This window comes from Zeus faber, assembly GCF_960531495.2.
Source record: "Zeus faber genome assembly, chromosome: 6".
NCBI classification, from domain to species: Eukaryota; Metazoa; Chordata; class Actinopteri; order Zeiformes; family Zeidae; genus Zeus; species Zeus faber.
This window is the reverse complement of record NC_137201.1, coordinates 20,737,826-20,764,547: the sequence shown is the minus strand read 5'-3', so window position 1 is coordinate 20,764,547 and position 26,722 is coordinate 20,737,826. Positions and strand designations below refer to the sequence as shown.

The window sequence follows — 26,722 nt, the reverse complement described above, 5'->3', positions numbered from 1 at the left end:
GAGATGCAGTGTGTACCGGCGGTGAAGGAGGTCTACGACAACACGGCCTTCAAGTTCAAAATAGCTCAAACGCCCCCGCCTCCACCCGCCGCCTCCCCTGCCGCTCTACCTCCCCTTGTCCATCAAATATCTCTCTGTTCCGGAGCAAACAGGGAGGGAGGCCTCGAGTGGAGCTAAGATACGTTCGAAAAAGATCACAAACTGCAGGGATTGAATTGGGACTAACTATCTAACAAATTATATTGATACCACCGTGATTACCCTAACAGTTGTGCCACAAAGTGAAGAGTTTGACGATGGGAGTGCTCAAAGTTACCAGTGAGTTTTATTCCTTTCCGGAAAGCCCGAACAGAAAAATATGGAACCACCAGCAAATGCATTTATTTATGTATGTATTTACCAAACATCCAACCTAAAGTTTACACTATTGCACTGTACATTCCTATTCTATGTACATAAAAAAATCTGTGCAAGGAAGAAGAAGAATCACTTCAAGAATCACCTCATTGGTGTCCTCAACTTCTTTGCACGTTGGCTTCAAAAGAAAATGTATGAAACAGTTTTCCTGTCCCTGACGATGAATGTTATAAAAAAGTTGATCCCGGGCTGTTTACGCCACACACACACACACACACACACACACACACACACACACACACACACACACACACACACACACACACACACACACACACACACACACGTTTCCCTCCTCATGGCAGTATGCAGGCAGCCAGAGCCTGACTAATCATCCCAACTAATGGGCTCACGATGACAGAGGCTGCAATCAGGGGACAAATGCCACCAGTGATGTATTCATGTTGCATGTTACATTACCATACGCAGAGGTGGTTTCTAATTCAATAAGATGCCTGAAGAGGACCTTGGGGGTTTGCCCCCACCCCTCCGCTCCCCCCATGCCGGTCCAGAAACACATAGACAAATACACACACACATTACCACACATGTACACGAACACAAAGACATTAACATTAACATCAGCCTACTCACAAACACACACACACAGACACACACACACGCTTACACAAATATATACACACATGCAGGGCCACAGAAGCATGCAAAGCCATGACTTTTCACATGCAAATCAGGCTTTCTGAGCTGTCATCAGTGATTAATGGCAGGGGAAGATGACCTGCCAACTCCCACGGTATTTCTGGGCATGGCATGTTTCAAATATGAATACAAACACAAACACACACACACACACTCCCGTACACACACACACACACACACACACACCATATACTGTATGTGCGCACAACAAAAGTCAGGAAATGGGTCTGGATGTTCAGGGTCATGTGCCGCTGGCTCCAAGACTGACACGTTAGCCTCCAGTCTGAGGTTTCTGGTCATATTCTAAATACCCATAAAGAGGGAAGTGGGAGGTTGACAGCCTCTGAGTAATTCATATTAATCCTCCCCATGTGTCTCCACTATGGAAACCACCTATCCATCATATGGGTTTCTTCTGCAGATCCTTAATGCTGTTGCAGATGTCAACGCTGTCAATAAAAATGTTTTCGGCCCTTTTGAGCGTCTCTCTTTTTTGCGTCGTTATGTCTGCCTCTCACATTTTGCAGAGCTAATGGTTGTTCTCGTGGAAGGTAATAAACAAGAAACAGATTGCTCTTCCCAACGGTGCAGATCAGCCATCACTGGCAGAGCCGAGCGCGGGCCTTTCTGTCGGGTGTTTGATTGGCCACAGGACACAGATAGGCACAATTTTAAATGACGTGCACATTTAAACCAACATCATTTAGACTTTTATTGATGCCATTGGACATCTGGTCATTATCAAAAAGCTATTGGGCCCCACACTGACCTCTAGACTGTCCTTCAAAAACAGTCATGAAGGGATAACGCAAAACTCTCCTTCTGTTTACTTGGCAAAGACACACTTGATTTAATAAACTTCACAGTGTTTAATTTTATGGTATTATCTGTAACAATTATGCAAATGTTCAGTGAATTTCCTCGACTACCTCTGGGTACGGGAACTAAATGGGGAACCATTTTTGCTGGGGACCTTCAGAAACCTTCAGGAACTTCTTGAAAGTTTCAGACGATAGTTCTTGGTTGCTTACCTAACGCACCGAGAAGCCATGGGGATTATGCAAATCACGCTGGCTGCATAGGTCGCTGTTGTTTGGATTCTGGCTTTTCCATTTACGAATACTAACATGACGACATTGCAGGCTACGAGGAAGCCGTGTGCTTTGACCAGTCAGCGCTGTTTGGTACTACAAACTCCGGCCCAACCGTTCCAGCTCCCCCAAAAAGTACCCCTACGGTAAGTATTTGCATGGACTCTTTGCGAACTAGGAATCATCCGATTTAGAAATCAACTTCCACCAGTGGAAAAAGGCCTAAGCCCTAGAGTTCCTAAGTACCGGGAGCCATGATTCTGGCTACTGGGGTGAAAAATGGGTTTATGCTTCTGTTAGAGAGCAGTGACCAGGACCAGGATTTAAATGTCCTGAACAAATGGGAGAAATTCTGGTCAAATATTATGTGTTTATTGAGCTTAAAACCAAGTGATGGGCAGGCTATGTAAAGATTGACATCATCAAGGCATGTAGACTTATAATATTTTTTATTAAAAAGTAGGCTACTTTTGCTTATATATTAAATTCCAAATAAAAAATTGAATAATAAAGTTTGTGGGGTTGCCTTTGTCGGCACATCTTGTTGACATATTTGACACAATGGATATTTACCATCTGCTTTGGGTCGGAACTCCAATATCCAAAAAAACGCCAAACTATGAATGTATTGTATTTGGCCCTCATTTGTCAACAATACACCATCTTTCTCCTTCTCTTCCGAACTTTGGATGCTGCCACACCGTCTCCGCTGCCAGTGTGGTTATGGTTTGTTTGTTGGTGGAACCTACCCACGAGGGAGGGGGCGGGGCTTATTTCTGTAGCGACAAACATGATTGGCTTGAGGTGAAATGTCAGCTTCAGGCTTTTCATTGCCACTTGCCTCACACATCTACGCAAATTTGTAGCTCTTGTTTGTTTTTTACAAACCAAATCACAATCGTCTCGGGCGGTTATTAAGCCCAAAATGCAGTGACGGTGCCTTTGCAAAATAGTGTCGTGTGGGAACCTTTGCACGTGGGGGGCGGGCCCTGGCATTGAAATAAATAAATTCCTCGCAAAAATGAAAAACCCACATAAAACAGTAAAACACGTATGTGGACTGAAATAGTCGCTCAATGGCAGGCTTTATACCAACAACCTACTTCCGGTGAGTTGGATTGGTAATCTAGTAAGTTATTTTTAAAATTCACATTACCCAACACTGGCACTGACCAGCATGCAGTGCAGGACCATGGTTTCTGCACACCTAAGTGACGTAAATTGTGTCTTGTCCTAGAGACGTGCTCAAGAGCAGCTCCCTGAGACGAACAGTATATTTGACGGCGGCAGAAATCTTATATAGTCAGTTTGACGTGATAGTTCCGTGCGTGCTCAAGATGAGGCAAAACTGTGACGCACGAATGACAATAGGGTGTTGTTCCCGCTCTGCAGCTGCAGCGCAGCGAAAACGAAAGCAACGACAGCCACCGGCAGGAGTCCAAGGCTCACCATAAGCACCTACACGTGTGTGAGAACTAGAAAAATAAACATATGTGACTGGGCAATGAGGTTGTGTTCTTCATTATGTGTGTGCATATATCTTAATGTGATTACATAGATTTAGATATATTGTGACAACACCATTCAGCAGCCATTCACCACAAACATTCATTTAGTACAATCCTCCAACACAACAAGGCCTCCCCAATCCGCAACAACATGGTGATTTTCACGCAGACACAAAACAACACACTTCGACAACAATGTAATTCATGTGTATGCATTGTGATTTGCTAGAGCCGTTAATGAAACTCTATGATAGAAGGCAGGGAGGGGAGACTTATTCTGCTGTGGAATTCATGTTTGTCACCACAAGACTTCGTGCTTTTTAATTAAACATGGATAATGTGAGGCTCATTTCGAAAACCCAAATCAATGTTTATGGTGCGCATCTTTTGTGCTCCAGGTCTGTTGTGCATGGTGTGTGTGTGTGTATGAATATCTGTGTGTATCTATACTCCGTTGAAACTATTAATAGCCTTGTCTGGCATCGCTTCTCTGCTTGATCAGCTTAGGAATTCAATGTGTTTCTACCACAGACAATTTTGGGCACTGAGCTATTAAAGACTCATATTTCATGTGGTAATTCTAAAATCCTGTCATAAACGTACTCAAGCATTAATCTGTGTTATCAAAAGCCAATGAATGTATGGGAATCTGTCATAAGCCAGTATAATGCCTCTGTCATTAAGTCCCAATAGACGGCAAACAATAGCAACATAAATGATATATCACAACGGCACCGACAGCCAGAGAGAGGGCCCCATATCCTGAAAGGCCCCATGCAATGAGAGATGTGAGAAAGATTTGTGTGTGTGTGTGTGTTTGTGTGTGTGTGTGTGTGCGTGCGTGTGTGTGTGTGTGTCATACATGTTGCGTTCAGCCCCTCTTCCACACTACTGTCTGCAGAGAACCACAGCGGGCTCTCAAGGGGCCCTGGCTGCCCAACTCTGGGACTCTATTGGCTGAAATAGGCATCCGTCTCAGCACCTGCCAATCATTGTGCCATGGTGAAGGCTGGCACTGCTGCGTTGGTTGCGGGGGTCTGGTGGGTCTCGCCAGCAGGAAGCAGCGTGTTCATGTGGGCAGTGGGAGATGCCAGCGGCACAAGGGCAAAGGATACAAGCTTCTGTGGGAACCAGAGAGTCTGCTGGATGAATGAAGTAACGCTTGGATGGCAGGAAAGAGCACCTGGAGATGGGTGTGTGTGTGTTTGTGCGTGTGTGTGTGTGTGTGTGTGTGTGTGTGTGTGTGTGTGTGTGTGTGTGTGTGTGTGTGTGTGTGTGTGTGTGTGTGTGTGTGTGTGTGTGTGTGTGTGTGAAAAAGAGAGAGAGAAATACCCATGTCTGTGTATAAATATCTTTCTGTATTCGGTATGTGGATATTGCTGAGGCTTCCAACATACGACAGGGGACGAATCACATACATCCCGATTGGACAATTGTGGTCTGATTAAAACTTTCAGTATTTCAGATTTCAGTAGGAGGCTGAAACAAGATGAGACAAACAGATAATATTACAGGCAATGTTTAATGTATTTTTAACTAATTTTTATTTTCAAATTTCAAAACTATCCGAGAGAAACTACACACATGAATTTCTCAAACAATTAAGGGCTACAAACCACACAAGAGTGAGTGACGAAGGTCATGAATCCCCTTGGTCTAATGTGTCATAATTGAAATGAATGCTGAACTACCCAAGAGTTGTGTCCTCTCCTTGATAATAGATGCACGCCTTGACACAGCCCATCCATTCATCTCAAGCATGCAGATGCGCGCGCGCACGCGCAGTACATATACAAGCCTATATTTGCACACACACACACACACACACACACACACACACACACACACACACACACACACACACACACACACACACACACACACACAATGCACAGAAAATGCAAAATGAAAATACAAACTTACTACAGCCACCAAATAACACTAATAGGTCACAAATTCCTCCATGCAGCGGCATCTCAAGTTCTCAATTGTGTGTGTGTGTGTGTGTGTGTGTGTGTGTGTGTGTGTGTGTGTGCGTGTGCATGTGCGTGTGTGTGTGTGTGTGTGTGTGTGTGTGTGTGTGTGTGTGTGTGTGTGTGTGTGTGCGTGCGTGTGTGTGTGTGTGTTATGTAAAGCCATCAGGATGAGGCATTAGTGAGAGACATAATTGGAGTGACAGAGTTCTGGAGGATGGGGAGGACAGCTAGCTCCAAGCCCCAGGACCAGCTCACCACACTGGGTGGCAAAGTCACTCAGCTCCCTCTTCCCTGGTCCCTGTGTCCCGGAGCAGCCACCTCTCCTTCCAGCCATCCGTCCATACATATATAGGTCCGTCCATCAGCGAGGCCTATGAGCCCCTGCCGACTGTGGGTGTTTGTCAGTGCTTTACCGCCCGGTGCCAGGGCTAATTTGATTTTTAATTCAACGCGACTCCCCGGCTAATAGTTTGAGCTCCGGATTAATTAATCTGATTTGACTTGTGCTAATTTGTTGTGCCCACTCCTCGCTGCCTGTCAGTGCAGCAAACAAATAAACTGTTTGGGCTCCGATCTCCGAGGCGCTGTCCTGACATACATGTTGAGGACAGGGAGCCGTAGACCCGCGGCGACAGGTGAGGCGGTAGCGGCGAGGTGCCCGGGTGCTCCCTTTCGCGTGCAACATGTGTGTGTATACTTCCAATGTTTTTATTTTAGTGTGTTTATGGAGATTGGAGCGGTGCCTGGTATGACAGAGTAGAGCTGGGAGGCTGTGAACTAATCACGGCAACAGTCTCTCTCTCACAAGGAGGTCATGATTAAGAGAAGGTCAGCCAGCCACTTTCTCTGCCAATATGTGGGTCAGAGAAGATCCCAGCGAGTGAGAGGCTTACACTGAGCAGACGATGCATTGAAACACTGGGGCTTCTCGAGTGTAAAGGGCTGGATCTAGCCAGCAGCCTACAGGGAGCAGCCGGTGGAAACACTGGGTTTCTTCCTCTGACCGAGGTAGGATGAGTACTCTGAGTGTACTTCTAAGACTCCCTGCCAGGGAACTTTTAAAATTAATAGATCTCAAAGACCTTTCTCTCCATTTCCACACAAAGCCCACAGATGCCCACACACACTCAAGGTGCATCTAGAGGTATGCAGTAGATTGCGAATGTTTTATATATCATATGTGTGTATATATATATATATATATATATATATATATATATATATATATATATATATATATATATATATATATATATATATATATATATATATATCCCAAGTTACATGATATATGTATTACAAGGCAACAAAGCAAAATCTCAAAGTGCCTTTGTGTTGAAATGATGCAAACTCACTGTTGTTCTCAGAAATGTGTCAAACAGAGCAGTCTTTGAGTCAGAGTTCCATGTCTCTTTTTTGAGCTTCACTTCTCCGTGACCTCCTGCACTCTTTTCCTGGCATGTATCCAACCTCTCTAACCGGCAGAAAATAACAGAGCGGCGCTCCAGAGAGAGACCACACATGGGAGGAACAACCTACGCTCGCTGCTTTCTATTGCATAAAAAAAAACAAAAATAACACAGCGTCTCACTTTCCAATTCCAGATCCCATTCCGTCCAGCCATCCCTTTCCATGCACTGGGAGTGAAGGGATAGTGGGATAGGCATTTTTAAGATGGACATGAAACTGTACATGTATCCACGTGCATAACAAACATACACAGATGTGCACACATGCACGCACACACCCACACAATAAAAACACACACGGACAAATACACAGTATTTCCTCTGCTATCAACCACAGCAATAGAGCTGATGCTATTCTGGTGAAAAGCCAGAATGATTGAGGCCAAACTGTTCTAATAAACAATACATTTTCATTACATTATGCACAATTAATCTTATCATTATGATAAATAAGATATGATGAGATAAGATATAGAACAATTTATTGATCCACAGTGCGAGTCAAAAAAGTGAAAAAGACGAAATCACGTACCGTACCTACACATATACACATACACAAAACATACAAATCATACAAAGGAAATTGCTTTGCATGTAGGTCATTTTATGAGTTTGAGATCCAGACACAGATAGTCCTGGATCATAAACACAAAAAAGCCACCCAGCCGTAAAACATTCACCAACACCCACAAACAAAACAGCAAACACACACAAACATGAATAAAAAGTATTAGTAAGGCAGACATGCAAACTCATGTGCACATACCACATGCAAATAACCACACAGACACACACACACGCACAGACACACACACACACACACACACACACACACACACACACAAACACACAAACACACACACACACACACACACAAACAACATGAGATGCGAAGCTCTCCACACTGTAGTGAAGTTGTGGGAGTTCAGTGAGAGGACGTTGTGTTTCAAGACAGATACTGAGGTTTACGTTATGTGAAGCAGCAAACCCCTCTGCGGCGCCAGTGCTTTAACAGGCCTCCACCTCCTCCACCTCCTCCACCATCACACCTGGAAGGCAAGACCTCTTCTATCGGGAGCACGCTACGGAGAGCAAAGGATCGCTGTGGGTCTGCCTTCCATAAATAATAGATGACATTCTGTGCTCCAAGAATTCTTTGAAGGTGGTGCGGCTTTCCAGCGGCCAGAGAGGCTGTTCGGGTGGAGAAGCCCCATGACTTTATATGCTTCAGCTCTGTGGACTCTAAGAGCGGCGGCCACCTGTTAGCAGCCTCCAGGCGGTGTGGGGCGGAGGGAGGCAGAGAGCGGCGAGCCGAGCAGCCTTGTTCATAGAGCGAGCGCACAGCACTCCGCATGCAATTACAACGAAAACTCAGGGGAAATTGCACGCAAACAATAATTACATATTCGCCAGAAATTATTTCAGGTATTCATGATTCATAGAGTATTTTTGATGATAAAATCGTTCGATTCATTGTCCAAATTTAAGGGGAATTTTAAGTCAATACTAGTTTGGAGGTTTTCAGTTTGGAACGATTTCTCCCCAAGATTTACGGCCGAGCCGTTCTGCTGCCTGGTCCAGAGCTCACAAATTACCTCCCATCAGTAACCCTGACAACCCTGATAACTCATCTCATCCGCATCTCTAATGAATTCATCAGCGGCTCGAGGGGAGAATCCGGGCCTTCGTGTTCCCCAGCCCTGAGCCGCGCCGGACTGATGCGTTTTGATCGCCCTCATCATCCTCATCATCTTCATCATCATCTTCACCGCAACCGCGCTGCTGAAGAACAACTGCTTGGACCGCGAGTTGCCCTTGACGGAGCTGTGGGAAGGGGCAACTCCATGGCGGTTTCCAAGGTTACGATATGAAGATGGATGCCGGAACATCCAAAGTGTGAACATCAGCGTGAGTTTGTGTATGTTGGTGGAATTTGAATGTGTAGCGTTACTAGAGGATAAGTCAGTGAGCGTGTGAGCGTTAATGCTAGTGTGTGTGTGTGTGTGTGTGTGTGTGTATGTGTGTGTGTGTGCGTGTGTGTGTGTGTGTGTGCATGTGCGTGTGTGTGTGTGTGTATGTGTACCTATGAAGCAGTAAGCGGTGCAGTCAGGGAGCTGTCAGCAGCGAGTCGGGAGCAGCCTGATCACAGAGCCGCTGTGTGTTTGAAGTCTCCCAGGGACTGACAGCTCCTCTGCCCGTGGGGACCCCTCCTCTCCTCCTTTCCTCTCCTCCTCTCCACTCCTAACCCGTCTAATTCTCCACTCTCCTCTCCTGTTTTCCCCTCTTTCCTCCTTCCCTCTCCTCTCTCGTTTCCTCGACCCCGCTCCCTTCTCAGCGCACCCCCTTTCTCTCTCCACCTCCCTCGTCATCCTAACCCTTTCTTCCCCCATCGTCTCCCTGTCTGTCTCTCTCCTCCCCGTCTTCCTCCTCCTCTTGCAGGTGAGATAAGTCTCTACTCCCCTGGGACTGATTTTTGCTGTGTTGGGAAAAGCAACTCATTCAAAAACAAGCTTTTGGGAATAATTCCTTTCAGTAGAAAACACACCTCTGAGCGTGTGCCTGTAAATACTGACATGATGAGCTGTCATGTGGCCGGGGCTGCCAACATGGCCGACATTCAATCTGGATCGGTGGCAAAGGGCTCTGACAGCCGACCTTCAGCCGGGAGATGGATGAATGTACCCGTGTGTGTGTGTGTGTGTGTGTGTGTGTGTGTGTGTGTGTGTGTGTGTGTGTGTGTGTGTGTGTGTGTGTGTGGGTTATGATTGCAAATCGAGCTCCCCGCCGCCCTCTCCAGCCCCTCCTCTACAGGTCAAGGAGTAGCGGGATTTTTTTATCTCTAATCTGGCCGTCTGTGGGTGCGATCTCATCCGTCACGGGGACGGAGCGGCGCGCGGACATCGCTGTCGCTACGCCGTCCGTTCTGTCAGAAGGACAGATCTATCATCGCTGGGTGGGGGCCACTCCTCGCCGGCGGGGGCCAACTGCCAAGCAAATAAATACTAATATGCAAATGAACAGCAAAATAAACATCGCCGCCAAAACGAGCCATCCATCACTGACCAGCTTCTTAACGAGTCAGCATCGCCACGGTAACACTAATCACCTGCTCCGTCAGAGAGAGAGAGAGAGAGAGAGAGAGAGAGAGAGAGAGAGTGATGGAACACTAACCTCTTTCTCTCTCTCCTCCTCCCCCTTTTAATCATTCGCCTGCTCTGTCTCCTCTCCGTCGGCTCCGCCTTTGCTATTTTTCATGCACACATTTATCTGTTTTCCTCCGTCTCGACCATCACTCATTCGACCAAGTCCTATAATCTCCAAACACTTTGTAAACACGTCTCCTCTGCTTGACTCTTCACTTCCTTCCCCTGTTTTTTACTTTTGAAGGCTTTCTGCAAATGTCATTTCCGCATCAAGTGAATGTCGGGGTTAGCTGGACGGAATTCTTCCTCAGTGTTTTTGTTTTAATGGATAATCACTTCTGGGGAAACATTTAGTTTTCGAACAGAGAAGCAGAGAGGATTCCGTTCTTTTTTGTCCTGTTGTAGTGTGCGAAACTATATATATATATATCACTTCATCAACACTGTGTTCAACAGCTCTAAACACCGACTAAATACTGAATGAACTAAGCGGCTTGTGAAGTGCATGTGATGGCCATGAAGGCCATGTTTGAATACTGTGTGAGCTCGTTTCTGGAAGCCTGGAAGGGGCTGGAATGGAAAGAAAAGGTCTTTTAATGGAATAAAAGTCAACAGAGGGAAAAACACAAAGCTGCTGGAATTCTGCAGCAGCTGAGTCAGTTCAGACTCATGTCGCTTTCTGGCTGAGTGTGTATAGACCCAGGATTTGAAAAGACACACACACACACACACACACACACACACACACACACACACACACACACACACTGATTGCACATACATACAAATACAAACAATAGCACAAAAGGGTAAATATATTTTCACGTGCGCGTACTCACACACACACACACATATGCATTTAGTGATATTCAGGAAATGTCTCTAATGAGCATAAATCCCACTGCCAAACTCTACACAATTGACAATGATCTGAATCATTCTACACACTCCGCCTTAAGGGACCAAAGCCAAAATGATGGGCGCAGCACCGTGCCATTCAGCCTATGGAGGGAGCATCGATGCAGAAGCACTACCGCTGGCATGGGGCGCAGAAAGTTCAGATGGTTTGAACTTTGGCCCAGTTACACTGACCTTTCAAAGCACTTCCGATCAGATGGTGCAGTTGGCAAGACCCCATCCAAAACAATCAAAAACATTGTCAATAAATGAAAAAACAAGCCTCTTAAATAACAGTAAAATCTGCTTCGATACTTTGATACTATTCAAAATTATGTAATGTAATGATTTTTATTAGAATAAGTAATGGTTATATAATTATAATAATAAATAACATAATCTGTGCCAAAAATAACCATTTACAATGAAGGTGAACAAGCATAAATGGGATCTATTCAATACAACAAGGACACAATACCGATTTGTATTTGGGTTCAAAGCTCAGCCAGCGCCCTACAACTCTTCCAACACCGTGCTGGATTCTTATCATGCGCAGCCAGCCCTAATGTGTGTTGTGACTGCCTGAGGTCAGAGATGACATGTTGCGTCTTCCCTGCCAACCTCTGGCACCTTCAGAGATATTCATTTCCGCGGCTGTAGCTCGGCCAGACTAGTTAAGCAGCGCGCCTTTACGAGCACTTTAAAAAGACCACAGTCAATTTGCTCTTCTCTGTTCTCCTCCACTCAAGTGGGCTTGGCTCCCAAACACAACATTGTTTTAAACGCTGGCTAGTCTGAATCTGCACTAGCCATAGCATTCCAATTACAGGACCATAAAGGACTGTGGTTAGCCACCCGGCATCTAAAAAACGGGGGATCCCCCGCTTTGGGCGGAGTAGATCCCGCACATCTAGTCTCGGTGGACCACAGCTCCACTGAGAAGCAAAACACGCGGCATTCTTCAGTCTCCCCTGAACGGCACCTCGGGCTCCATGGCAATCCAGCTAATTTGACAACGAGTGGGTGGTGAGTCGTGAGGAGGCGGTAAAGAGTCGGCCCTTCAAAGCCTCTTGTTTTTATTACGGATGTAGCGCGGCGGGGCGTGCATTGTTCTGCAGAGGGAGTGGATTCCAATAAAGTGCCCTTGCCTTTGCATCGTGGTCTCGGTCTCACACAAATAAATGTTGGTTTGTGCGTGAATGCCTGCATGTAAATATATGGAAAGCAAAAACGGAGAGACAAGGCAGAGGGAGAGGAAATTGTATTTACCTTGTTGCCAGCTACATAAAGGCAAAAAGTGAAGATAAGGAGAAGGGCAGGTATCAAGGTAGAAGCAGAGTGAGAGGTTGTGTCCCCAAATTGCTCAGTTTGTATATATGTGTGTGTGTGTGTGTGTGTGTGTGTGTGTGTGTGTGTGTGTGTGTGTGTGTGTGTGTGTGTGTGTGTGGTTTATTGCCGATCAGGGTATTGGTGCATTGGTTTTATGAGTCTTCCACCGAGACAAGTGAAGGGTGACCCGGGAGACGTTGGACTGCCTCGTCGCTGAGGGCTGGCGTGCAATCCTGAGGCCCAGGCGGCTACATATTGCACATACTGCACATATTTACATTTACACTCTCACCACCGGCAGGTAATGGCAATCATTTCATGAGATTGAAATCAATACGACGGCGCTCCCCGGATGTCAAGTTTGCCAGTTTCTTCAATCCTTCCCTGACTTCCTCCGTCATGGACAAAATATTGAGTGCAGGAGCATTTTTTACGAGTACTACTTCACTTCTACTGCTTTTAATGAAGATTTAGGACAGGACGCAGGCCTTTTCCTTTGACTTGGTTTTCCAAAAAGCAACAGACTTGGGACTTGGAACGGACTGTCTTACCCTGCTAAAGACCAGGTGCTAACTTGGACTCGTCTCACGAGGCCTCGGATACAAAAGTGGTTCCTCCTTTCCACCCTGCATCAACTTGATAGTAATGTATTTGTACAAGAAAATATCTCATTGTGGGATGTATTTTATTCTTTTTAGCTGCCCAGATTACAACTCTTAACCAGTTATCATTCATACTCTATGTGTATGTAAGTGCAATCCTGCGGTGGAGGAGGTTCCATTCCTTCCATTCCGGGGCTCCATTACTGCCGCCCCACCGCAGTACAGCCAATGAAACATCTGGCTGCCACATGCTGCTCCGGTTTTTCTGACAGATGTCTGCATCTGGAGTGTGTGTGTTAGTGCTGTTTGTGTATATGTGGACTTTTGTGTGAGTCTGTTTGAGTTTTTCTGTGAATGTGTGTATTTTTTCTCTGGTGGATGTCTCTGTTCATGTGCATGCTCGCATGTGTTCGTCTCTTTTCTGAAAACAGTAACTTTACGGATTAGTTTCTTTATCTGAATCCATTGCGATTCTCTCAAATGTCCCGCACACAACAGATCATATCAACATACATTTCTCCAGGGATAAATGTACATTCGAGGTCAACCCCCTTGGCCCACAAAAACTCTTTAGTGTTTTGCCTGCCGTTTTTGACCCTTACGCTTCCCTTAAAATTTCTCACCCCGATGATGTATATCAACTCTCCTCTGATTTGTTGATGTTTCTCCGTTATTATCCTCAAGAGTTCAAGTTAAACACTCGACGTTTCATGCAGGACGATTCCGCTGGCTTTCCATATGTTCACAGAGAAAACTTTCCTTCTTTATGCGTTGCAGTCTGTTTCAAAGCCCCAAGGGCTCTGCAGTGGCCCTCTCCCCAGATCGAGAGGCCTGCCCTGGGTTAAGGTCCATGTGCCAGCTGGATTAGGTCACCGGTGCACAGTCAGCCTCATCAGCCTCTGTGTCCCATCTACATGTTAATTGTGCAGAAGAACATGCAAGTGGAAAAATGAGACAGTGAATCAGGCATGAGTCTCGCCAGGGATTTAAAGGGTAGGCCATGGTGACCGCAGTAAATCACATCTTGTTCCCCTCTTTCAAGAGAACTTTCTTTTATGTCTGCTTTAGGCTCCATCGTCCTGGAAGGCCGATACTAGGAGGAGATGTGAGCAAATCAGTGTGGAGACACTCCACTGAAGAGGGCAGAGTGGGTGACGCTTTGGAACCTTCCTGCTGAGGCTGGCAGGGTAAAGAGCAATAGGGAGACTTTTGGCCAACACACCAGCATTGCTAGAAGAAACATTATAGAGGAGTCAGAGCTCTCTATCAGTTTTTAATCTGCAGTGGTTAAAAATTCACCGCATTGCTCGGCCGCAAAAAGCAGAGATACCCCCACCCCCACCCGTAAAAACTGAATACCCTCCGGCCCTCGGCTCCTCCTTGATATCCTGTCCATGAAAATCATAGACAGAATGGGAGACAAGGTGCGCCCCTGCCAGAGCCTAACACCCATAGGGAACGCAGAGGATACAAACACAACTGTCACTCCGGTTGTATAAGGCCCCTGGTACCTGGTACTCCCTGGGCAACTCCTACAGAACCCAACGGGGACACGGTCATAGGCTTTTTCCAATTCTGCAAAACACCTGTAGACAGGTCTGGCAAATTCCCATGACCCCTAAAGGGTTCGTGAGGGTGAAAGAGTTTCTAGTTCCACGTCCAGGACTGGATTTGCATTGTTCCTCCTGTATCCGAGGTTCAACTATGGGCTGCACTCTCTTTTTAAGTTCCCAGGCATAGGTTTCCCCAGGGAGGCCGAGCAGTGTGATCTGTTTAATTTGCTGACATAAAGTCGATATAACATTTTGTGCATTCTTATGTTGATGTTTGTTTACTGTGATAGGTGTCAATATTCAACGTAAATGAAAGTGACCATGTTGGTCAAACTTACTGCCTGGGAGCATTACCAACATTCTGATAGTGCCAGGTTTGATTTACTTCTGTAAACAGACACTGCAGCGAGTCGCCCATGACACACACCCTCGAGCCTGTCAGTCCACAGACAGCTTCTCCTAAGACACTTTAAATGAATAAAAGTGAAGCAAAAGTGATGCAATCCTTGCTTTGATGGCGTCACTTCAACCAGACAAGGGCAGCGCTGGATGTGGTGAAGTCAGCCGGTGCCGAACAGTGGAGTTAGTCAGGCTGTACGGGGCTGCTGGGAAACAGTTCCAGGCCAAGAGCCCCGTTCTCGATGGGAGTTCTTTATGACTACTCTGTCACCCCTAGAAACCCCTGCCCCCCAGCCCACCCCGTCCCTACCCCGACAGACTGGAGCCCCATCCACACGCACTCCATCTCAGTCTAGAAACTCTCTGAATTTTGTTTGTACAATGACTGAATGTGAAAGTGCAAGCAGTATTATTTATGAAAGTCAGTAAATTTGTCTACTTTATTTGTGTGGTTTGGGTGGTGTTACATTTAACAGATACTGCACAAGTTGAGGATTAAAAGAAATTTCCAGCTCAAGCAAAAACAAAGTTGCTAGGATAGCACAAAGACTTACCAGAATATGATAAAAAAATAAAAAATAAAAAATAAAAAATACAAAATAAAAACAGTTCCCATCCCCTTTGCTGTAACCGATTGGTCTCTGTGAATTGTCAGCAATGCACGCACCTTAACAATGTCAACGACAACTTAAGATGAACTGATGACATTAAAGAAATGCAGTTATTGTCATTCTCTGTGACTGTTAATGGCCTGGCGTGTCACCCAACAAGGGAGTTTTCAGTCTGTCCATTCCACTTTCAGGTATGTTCCGCGTCAGCTTTGGGGTGGCCGTGTCTTTTTCTATTTCGATTGAAATCTCCCCGAGTTTATGTGGTTTGTTAGTTTCATTACACTCTTTTTTCCTCTCTCTCATATTCAATACTCGGGTTTTTCCAGGAGTGGACAATTGAGAAAATAAAAGTCACGCCATGTTTTCACTCCATCCATTCAATAAAGCAGCTGATTTCACTTATTAGTCCTCCCCTCCGGGTTGGACTCATTAGCAAATCCAGGTGGTTGACTCAAAATACCGGGGAGGACTTTTACATTCAAAACATTGACTGTCCGCCTCTGTTTTTTTAATTAATTCCACCATGAAACAAAATATCCCCTTCTGGCCAAACCCACAGCCACAGCGCCGCCATTCATCATCATATCACGTGCTGCCACACCAGTGGCGGATTAACGATCTAACACTGGGAACAGATGCGGATCGCCACATTCAAACACAGTGGAACCTTGCATTACGAGTTTAATTCGTTCCATGACCGAGCTCGTTTTACGATATGCTTGATTTACAAATTAATTTTCCCCATTGAAATTAATTGAAATATAATTTATCGATTCCAAGTCCCAAAAAACACCCAAAAATCACCCAAAAATCATTTTTTATGGGTTTTAAAACAGAAAAGTTGTATTTTTATGTTTATCAAGCAAAAAACGCACAAAACTAAAAGAAAAACACTGGGAAAACACAATAGGGATGCTTCCAGACCGAGATATCCGCGTGAACTGAGCGAGCGGTGGCCACGCTTGTCGGGAGAGCGTGTGCAAGCCTAGCGGTCGCTGTATGAACCTCGCTCCTAATTTGGATTTCCCCTCGTAAAACAAGACAAAAATTTGCACGAGCCTCGGCTCGTAGAACAAATTACTCGTTAGCTGGACCACTCGTAATGCGAGGTTCCACTGTATATGTTTACTGCACTATTACTGCAATGCAAATGGGCTCCCTAGACCAGGACCCGAGTACACTGTACAGATAACACTAACTTTCTACTGATGTCAGTTTGTCTCAGTGTTTTGTTTTAATGGATATCGATCATGCACTGTAACACTTTATGGACGTGCAGGGACTTACCGAAGCCGAATGCAGCAGGAGCTGGGATGGGAGCCGACTGCACTGGTGTGGAGGTGTAGAGTCCAGTCACCAGCAAACCATCAAAGGAGGTACTGGTCGAGATGGTCACTGAAAAAGAAAGACACAACCACAATCATCACTTGCACTCACAGACGCTGAGGGGCGGGTTCACAAAGGATGGAATGCGCATCAATTGTGCCCGCTAGCTGCGCCGCCTTGGCGTCCGATTCAATTCGTCTGATGCAATTTGGTCTTGATTTGCGTCGCATCGCAATGACATTAATATTATTAATTATTAATAATTAGTGTCAAAGCAAATATTCAGTGCATCCATGCACCAGCGGGGTGGGAGGTATCAACGGCTCTGCATAGCCTGACACGGGACACGTTTTTTTTTTTGTTTCCTTCAATTAGGAAAAGGAGTAAAATAAATATATCTTAAATAATAAAAACACACCGCTTTTATTTGTTGGAGAAACGGGAAACGGACACACGCAGCGGAGCGGACTGAAAATCCGTAACGGAGAGTCTCCATTACGGATTTACTACGCCACTGCTCTACACTTGCCTGTTTTACGAATGATCAGACCTAAATAAATATAAAAAACCTAGCTCCCCCTTAGCAGGGATTGCTAAGGGGGGGCATAATGCATGGGAAGACCCCACTGGGGACCTCGCAGTTACCACCAGTTCTCTCCAGACACTAATAATTTAGCATTACCTGTGTTTGGCAATTGGCACTATTTCTTTTTACAACAAGTCTCATTTGCATAAAATAATGGAAAAAGGGGACAATTTTGCATCGATTGCATGCATAAAACCTTGTTAAAATACACGCAAATAGCACCGAGACGCCATTTCCGTGGCAGCGCAGTTAGGGGTGCATTTCACCCTTTGCGGGTGCTTTGAGAATTATTCGGCTGCTTTTTTTGTTATTTGTGCAGGTTAAGCGGCTGCAAAAGCCGTGCAATCGCTTCGTGAATTCGCCCCTAGTGTGTAATATGGAATTTTTAAGGTCCAATAGCAGCGCCAACCAAAAAAAAAAAAAAAAAGAAATTGAACTTGAAAAAGGCCTTGGAGCAAGAGGCCAAGATTTTTATGGCTAGATATGATTTACTGTCTATGCTCTAGCAAGGGAGATAACATTGAAACTATGATGAAAAACAGTCATTGTTGTGCACTCTCTAATGATGCTAATGTCTTGTAAATTAAATAATGGTTGAGTTTAATCATTAATAATTTTGCTGGAGAGACCCTGGAAACTCTCGATGAACTCCTGGCATCCCTTGACCAAGCGTTGAGAACCGCTGGACTACAATATAACAGGTCATTGTCACATTTGTTGGTTTTTAATTGCGCTGTTTCCTCTGCTGCCGCCTTACTGATAACAAAAGAGGAATTACAATCAGAACCCACTCCCTGACCAGGTGTCAGAGGCGGTGAAATGAACACCTCCACCCCTCCTCCTCCGTGGGATACGTGGAGCCGGTGTGAAATTCATGAATGTGACAGCGAGCGAACACACTGTGCCGCTAATGAGAACGGAGCTCAGGTGCTAACGAGCGCTGACCGTTAGCTGAGGTGTGGGGGAGAAAGCCCTGAGGGGGAGAGGAGGCGAGACGCTGCAGATGTGGAGGCAGAGGCGGAGCCAAGGGCAACTCTGTTTGTGGCTTTAGTGCCAACGCCTCGTCACTCAAACACACGCACGCGCACGCACGCACACACACACACACGTTGTATTCAGGTGATCCTAATTACGGGTACATTTGATGTCCAAAGTAATAATAATCTGCCTGGCTTGTTCAAATGTTGTTGTTTTTTTATTGGATTTTTCTTCTATTCCATTTTGATATGTGTATGTTCGCTCTTTTAGGAGCATTTATTCGATGTAATGTGTAATGCAATGTAATGTAAAAAAATTGCTTGGAAATGTAGTGGCGTAAAAGTCAAAAGTCTCTGGAACTAGATACACTTCAGGAGAGTAACAAGTACTTGTTTCTTTCCACCACTGGCGGCACATCTGTTTCAGGTGAACCTGGGAAACAGACTCTTGGGGTTTTGTGGACTGTGGCCCAAGTCGACTTCACAGCGTCTTTCCAAGAAGAAAAAAAATTAGAAAATTGCAAGAAAACACCAGCAGAGAATGGCCAAACTGCCAAACTGTACCGGCAACAGTTCCGTCACCAACAAATCAGAGAGTTGTAATCAAACCTCGCCTGCGTCGACAACCCCGTGAACGGTGATTGATGATCTAATTGGCCGTTGTGCTGAGAGCCCCGGCGCTCCGTATTTATCACAGGTCCCCACACGCAGCAGGGGAGCAGGATACACCCCGGGTCAAATATCCCCTCTGTTCAGATCCACAGCTCGGCGTATCGATCCCGCCTGTAAACAAAGGCCCTGAATGACAGGACCACAGAGCCAACGGGAGGAAGAGAGCCGAGCGACTGGACGGCTTCCAGCCAGACGGATCATGTGGCACGAGGGAAAAGTCTGCCGCGCCACGTACAACTCGGCTCCCTCATCCCGCTTTGTGTACGCAAAGGGATAAAAGACTTTGTGAGGGAAAGAAGAGAACGGGGGCGTGGTTTTAGATGCTGTTATTCTGGAATCCTGGAATCCTGGAACCCCCCCCCCCCCCCGCCGCCCACCCCCAGTTTTAGAGGAAAAACGAACGGGAGACAGGGGAGACGCACACGGCGTTGGGGTGTCTTTTGGCGGTTCTTCCCTGTTCTGGTTGGAGGGGATGAATTCGTCAGGGCTGAATATAGCGAGGTGTGAAAATGTGGGCAGAGCGGAGTCCTCTGTGGCCTGCTGGCCTGAGGGTCTGTCTGCCTGTCTGCCTCTCTGTTTACCTGTCTGTCTGCCTGTCTCTCTCTGTCTCCCTGCCTGTTTACCTCCTCTTTACATCCCAAGACAGAATTTTTATGTGCCTGTGTGTATGTGTGTGTGTGTGTGTTTGCTTGCGTGCGTGTGCGCGCGTGCACATCGTTGAATGAGTGTTTGTGAGTTTTAGTGTGAGTTTTAGTGTGTGTTTAGCGTGTGTGTACCGCGTCTGCAACACCCTGTACTAAGAACCTGGTCTCTCCTCCATTTCCAAGCCTCAATTATTTATTCCCCCACTCCCTCTATACATCCAGACATTTATTCCTCTCTCCTCCCTTCCTCTCGTGGCTTTTAGACAAAAAACCCAGTTACACTCACTCAGACTTTACACAGCCTGGGTCCAGACCTACAGACAACTGGGTTTAAAATATGGCCTAATGCCACATCGGTGTGATAACATGTCGCTGCCAGATACCTGGATATTCATTCATTCACCCACTGTAAATATTCAATATTTCAATATTCATATATTCATCATTATTATTTGCACACTCCACCATTGCACTCATTGTAAATACAGTTTATTATAGAAACTAGCATACATATTTTGCTTAAAATCTTCTTAATCTTTTACTTCTTTTTAGATTTTACTGTATATTCTATACGTACTGAGAGTCCCTGACAACCAGAGTCAAATTCCTTGCGTGTGTAGGCGTACATGGCCAATAAAGCCTGATTCACGCTGATGCACGGGAAGCCATTGTGTCTGGTGGGAGATGGAGATTCTGCACAGCAACGGCAGCATTATCATATTCAACACATGCACACCTCTAACACCGCCAAGCCCAATGTCCTCTCATTCACAGAGGCAATTATCATATTCATATTCACCCTGCATGCACACGCTGGACTATTGTGCTATATTTGCCTCTGAAAATGCATTATCTATCGGAAAAATCCATTCCAGTGTGTGTGGGGAAACCCGTCATGGGTGTTTATATACGGTGCATTGAGCCGGGGCTGAGGCATGATACCGTCTTTAATGGATTAATGGATAGGGCTGAATACGCTGAACTGGACCGAACCGCCAACATGCACTACTCTCATTTCTACATATCCACCGATCTCATCCCAAAGGTCACATACACTCCATTTATTCACACACACACACACACACACACACACACACACACACACACACACACACACACACACACACACACACACACACACACACACACACACACACACACAATGGAAAAAGTGTTTTTCTGCCTCTCTACCTCCCTCTCTCCGTGCCTCCCCTCGGAGCCAGAGTACCTGCGCTGTGTTTGATGTGAAGGGTGGAGGGGTTGTGGTTGGGGATGGGGTGGGGGTGGTGCGCAAGACAAGAAGAGAGGCCAGAGGAATCGGTGAGATGGAGAGGTGAAGGTAGAGACGGGTGTAGCGGCCTGAGGAGAACGGCTCTGCAACGATCAATACAGTTGCAAGGTTTACATTATTTAGACAGGCCTCTTACACCCCTCAGCTCTCTTTCTCTCTCTCTCTCTCTCTCTTTATCTGAGGAACTCACCACATATGAGACAATCAGATGAGATCAAATCCAATCAGCTGCGTGTGTGCGTGTGTGTGTACACACACAGACTTACTTATAAAAAACAGAACTACACACACACTTAAAAAATGCTGGCAGCTTTTGAAGGTAGCCTTTAACATTCCTCCCCATACTTCATTTATAAATGCATTTCAGTTCGCCAAGAGCCATGGGGGGGGGGGGGGGGCCTTCATCATCAGCACTGTGTGTGTGTGTGTGTGTGCGCACGCGCACGTGCGTGTGCGTGTGTGCGTGTTTTAGAGCAGGTGTGAGCTTGGTGCACCCAAACATCTGGAGTCAATCGTCAGGAGTCGAAACCGGGACCATAGCTTCGACACAAATTACTGAATAAAAAGTTCAAAGACAACAGTGTTTTTTCTCTTTATCAAAAGGAAAACAGGTTTCTTCAAGTATTTTAAATTGTTTTATTGCCTTCCAACGGCAACACGCTGGTAAACAACAGGACACGCTGTTCCTTCTCTCCAAACTGAAAGCGAAACCGCATCAGACGGGACGAGGGGGAACAGACCTGATTCTGTTAAAAGCACTCAGGTGCTCCCTGCTCCGCTGCTCTGATAAACACGCACAATGCAAAACATGAACCGTTTAATAGCCTTGAAAGGAATTATGGTCTGTCTGGATATTCAGGTGCTTTGAGAAAATATGTCTTCAACCGGAAATCTTTTTTAGAAATTTACAAAAAACAGTATCTCTTCCCGGTACCTCTTAAAGAACAGAACACTTGCCATGCTCTCGATTCCGACTCATTTTAATGGAGTTTTTATAAGATTGTAAAATCATTTATATCCCATCTTCGTCTATCTCCTTGGTTTAGGAAATCTTACAAAGTAAAGTTCCTAACCCCATTTGTATAAAAGTTTTAATTAGTTAATCAAAAAATGTCCTTCATTATTTTTACAGTGCACTACTCCTTCTATGTGGAAACCCTGAGTGCCAAATACACTTCGCCCCCACCTTCAAAACCCTATATATGTATATTAAAATTGTACTTATGATGTATATAGCACACACACACAATTATACACATACACACACAGCACATATACAAACCTATATTTGCACACACACACACACACACACACACACACACACATACACACACACACACACACACACACACACACACACACACACACACACACACACACACACCACAGAACACAGGCCTATGCCCTAAGCCAGCATGTAATATTAATGAACTGATGCGGTTTGCCTCATTACAGACACACACAGCCGCATTCCTGTTCAACTATTGATGGGCCTGGGGCCTCCTCTCTTTTCTGAATCTGCCAGTAGTAATGTTAAGCCACAAACACATGCAAACACACGCACACCCAGACACACACGCACACGCACGCGCACACGCACACACACGCACACACTGCACACACCTACTGTACTTGCATGCATACACAAACCTGGTGTTGAATCAATACGAGCATAATGAAAACTCTACTCACTTCAATGACTAAATTGGAGATATATTGTTAACACTAATGTGGACTAAATAAGTAAATCTGTTCATTGATCTTCCAATCTTTTGGTGAGAATTTGCCTGTTTAACGTTTTTCCTCATAAAGTCTAGGTGTGTTTCGAGTCCTGATGAAAACTGTATATACACACTCCATGTGAGTGCATAAGAACCAGGGTTGTGTAGTAACTGATGGTGTGTAATAGGGTCTATGTAATCGGATTACTCAAAAAATAACTGTATAATCAACATTTGTTTTTAAATATTCTGCAGCCTTTTGTTAGTAACAACAGAAATGTATACTATTTTGGCAGGGCTAATTGGAAAAAAATTGAAGACCTCATGTTTGAGAGTAAACTGTTTCAGTCTAAATACAATAACTACAATACTGTGTTCTCATTTTAAATGAATAACAGATCCAGTCACGCCGTGCTTGAAGGCTGCTGTTCTATAAGCACATACTGTACAGCTTGATGGGATCTATCTGAGGCAGAACTCTGAAGGTACATCAGCGTCTAATGTGACTAAACCCCCGATAAGAGCATTCAGAACCAAACAGGTTGAGCTGCTGTCAATGAAGGTGCTTCACATATCACTTGGTCTCTGCTCTGTCTAAGGCAAAAATCCCAAGCCTTACATTTGCTGTGCAAGCAATGACATTAACAGCTGCCATCAATCTATTTCTGGCGTCTGCGAGAATAAGAAGCAGGCCTGTTTGGACTTAAGGTGGCAAAATAAACTTTGCTCATTTTGAAAAGGACTCACACAATGGCAGTTTGAAGGCTGCACCGTAAGCTGGATCAGCAACTGAACTGAAATCTGATAAACAGCACCCAGAGGCACCCACAAAGTACCAGTAATGTGTCCTTGAGGGGCAACAAAGCATGGCAGGCACAGCGGCTGGCAGGGCAGAGCAAAATGAGCTCAGCCTTAGGTAACAGAGTGGGTTCAGACTACAGCCGGCCAGTAGCCCTCTGAAAGCAGACTTGATTTATTCCCATTTTGTTTGCAGTAAAGTCCCCCTCTGCTTGGCATGTGCTGAACAGCTCCGCTCTGTTCTAGTGGGCACACACACCCTCTGGTCCGTCCCCACCCACACTCAGATCCTCTGGTCTTAGAGGCTGAGCCTTTGAAACAACCCACGTCGAAAACCCTGGCAGGTCCCACCACTGAGACAAGGGAAGCATGTCTATAAAACATGGTTCTTGCTAAAGTTCTTACTGGATGATTGTTGTTAGTACTGACACAATAGTAAACGACCACGGCCTACACTGATAAATGGTGGAATCGAGTGTCAGCCACGCCTGAGCTGGGCGGTACTGACAAAAACAAATATAACATTTTTGATGAATACCTCACTATGAATAATTTCACAATATTTTTGTGCTGATGACTGAAGATGACTAATGTGGATATTATGACCAAGCAGGTACAGGTTGATTAGAACAGCAAGAGCAGTCCACGATGATTTTATGAAAATTGCATTATTTTAGTGTAATGCAGCCTAAGACAATATCTAACTATATCACAAGATTACAATAACCAAGATCCCAACGATATTGAGTCTCATATCATGATATCAATATATCATTGTATTGCCCAGTCAAAAGCCACGCCATAACCTAACCACAAATTTTGGCTCAATAGAGAGCTGTTCCGCCGCAACCCCAGATGGAATTTCATTCCAAATGAACCAAGCAGGGGCCCTCTTGTTTTCCAATGAGTGGAGGTTTTCCTGGCACCAAGCTGGATAAAGATAGCTGGCCATCTGACCCATATCCCACTGGCAGACACACACATAGCCCAGAGAAGACCAGGAACCAGAGACCATGCTGTGGGGAAGCTCTGGTTCCATCTGTTTCTACGGCCAAGCCATTGTTGGGGTGCCGCTTCCCCCCTGCGCTTCCTGAAATGGTTCAAACTGTCAGTCACCTGTGCACCATACAAGAGGAAAAGGCTTCTTTATTTAGTGTTGATATCTAGCCATGAAGTCCTGAGGAGGACCACAAGTCCCAGATAATAATGACAAACTGGGGGGGAAAAAGTAATAAAGTCAAACTGCATTTTCTTTGCAGAATGTGTGGGAAGAGTGTTTCTGCACATACATGTGTCATGTGGTGTTACAGTCAGGTTGTCGAGGCATCATTCCATTGCGTAACCCTCTGGCACATTCCTGGCCTGCTGGCATTGCCATCTGCTTTGAAATCCTACCGTAGATCACGGGCCCCAAAAGCCAGTACAGCTTCTACAGGTCTACATGAGGATAACATAATACTAACATGACTCACCCATCAATGCACACAGGCATCCAGGCATTTTCAGTGTTAAAGACTCATGTATTGTAGAGGATTGCCACTAAATCAGGTGTGTGTGTGTGTGTGTGTGTGTGTGTGTGTGTTGATGTGTGTGTGTATTGCTGTTGAAGACAGGTAGGGGGGGTGGGGGGGGGGGGGTGTTGGCAACAGCACTTTCAAAGTTTTCTGAATTCTGTTTTGTGACACAGAAAATAAAGCACATTTCTAATTTAAACAACAAAAATATGCTTTTTTTTTAATACAGGCAGTGTTCATCTTATGTCGACGAGGTGAATAGTTGCCAAAATAAAGAGTGGCCCACTCCCAGTTTGAGGACCAAGGCCTACTTTGACTGTGTGTTTTTCTTCTCTTCAGGTACCTCATATCAAAATTCAGGGCTCGTTTATCTTAACGCTGTACACTGTTTGACAGTGACATCACTCTGAACCATTGTCATCCTATCTGCGCTCCACCAGCTCAACATGAAATCTGGAGAAATCAGTCCGCTTGATCAAAAGATGATAACAAAGCGGCGACGCAGGTGAGGTCTCGGTTCCTCGTGAAGCCCACGCTGAACCTCAAGGTGAACAGCTGAAGCCTCCTGTCTGTCTCACTTGGCTTAAACCCTGCGACAGCCGTGGAGAAAAACAGGACTGAAAATGCAATTCTATCACAACCATCTTGTTCCTCACACATAATCTGCTGCGGAATCACACTTCGGCGTGTGTGTGTGTGTGTGTGTGTGTGTGTGTGTGTGTGTGTGTGTGTGTGTGTGTGTGTGTGTGTGTGTGTGTGTGTGTGTGTGTGTGTGTGTGTGTGTGTGTGTGTGTGATAGGGAGGGAAAGAGCGAAAGAGAGTATGCATGTGTGGGCAGGGAGATGTGTACATTTGTGTATGTGCTTTAATGCATGTATTGTGTGTGTATGTGTGTGTGTGTGTGTGTGTGTGTGTGTGTGTGTGTGTGTGTGTGTGTGTGTGTGTGTGTGTGTGTGTGTGCGTGCGTGTGTGTGTGTGACTTTGCATGTATGCCTTTGTGTGTGTCTGTGTGCAAATGCATTGATAAGTGCTCAAGTGTGCATGTGAATGTTTCTTTGTCTGTGCAACACATATATTCAGTTTTTATTCCCAAAGATGCAAGAGGTTTGGCACTGACCTGAAAAAGAGAGTTACATGTTTATATCAAACAAACACAAAGGCCCCTGGAAACCGCTTTTTCTCACTTTATCGATGAACTTGGGCTGGACGGGTCTACCAGAGTTGACTGAGCTGTCCAAAGAAAACTTATTAAGTGAGTTGAGGCCAGTTTCTGTTGCAACTGGCTGGCCTCACAGTAATATATTACTGGCAGATACTGCATTCTGCATTCACTTTCAAAAACCTGTATGCCAAAGGCATACTACACTATTTTAAGCCACGTTAATCATATTTCATTAACCTTAATGAAGTAGCCATTTGTGCGCTAATCTGGTTCTGCTGGTACATAGGAGTAATACTCTATTTACAATGTACAATGTTCAAAAGCCATAATCATAGTAAATATTCGCCCCATTAATATAATATAAATAATAGCCCCC

General features: G+C 45.3%; 1 protein-coding gene across 1 annotated transcript in view; it reads right to left on the bottom strand.

Moving 5' to 3' along the window:
- Positions 1–26,722, bottom strand: part of reln (reelin) — a gene marked incomplete at its 5' end in the record, with an annotated part of 118,522 nt that overhangs the window by 77,004 nt on the left and 14,796 nt on the right. The window contains one exon of the mRNA XM_080001851.1: positions 16,943–17,050. Within this exon, the coding sequence (XP_079857977.1) occupies positions 16,943–17,050 (108 nt within the window). The remainder of the gene's footprint in view (positions 1–16,942; positions 17,051–26,722) is intronic.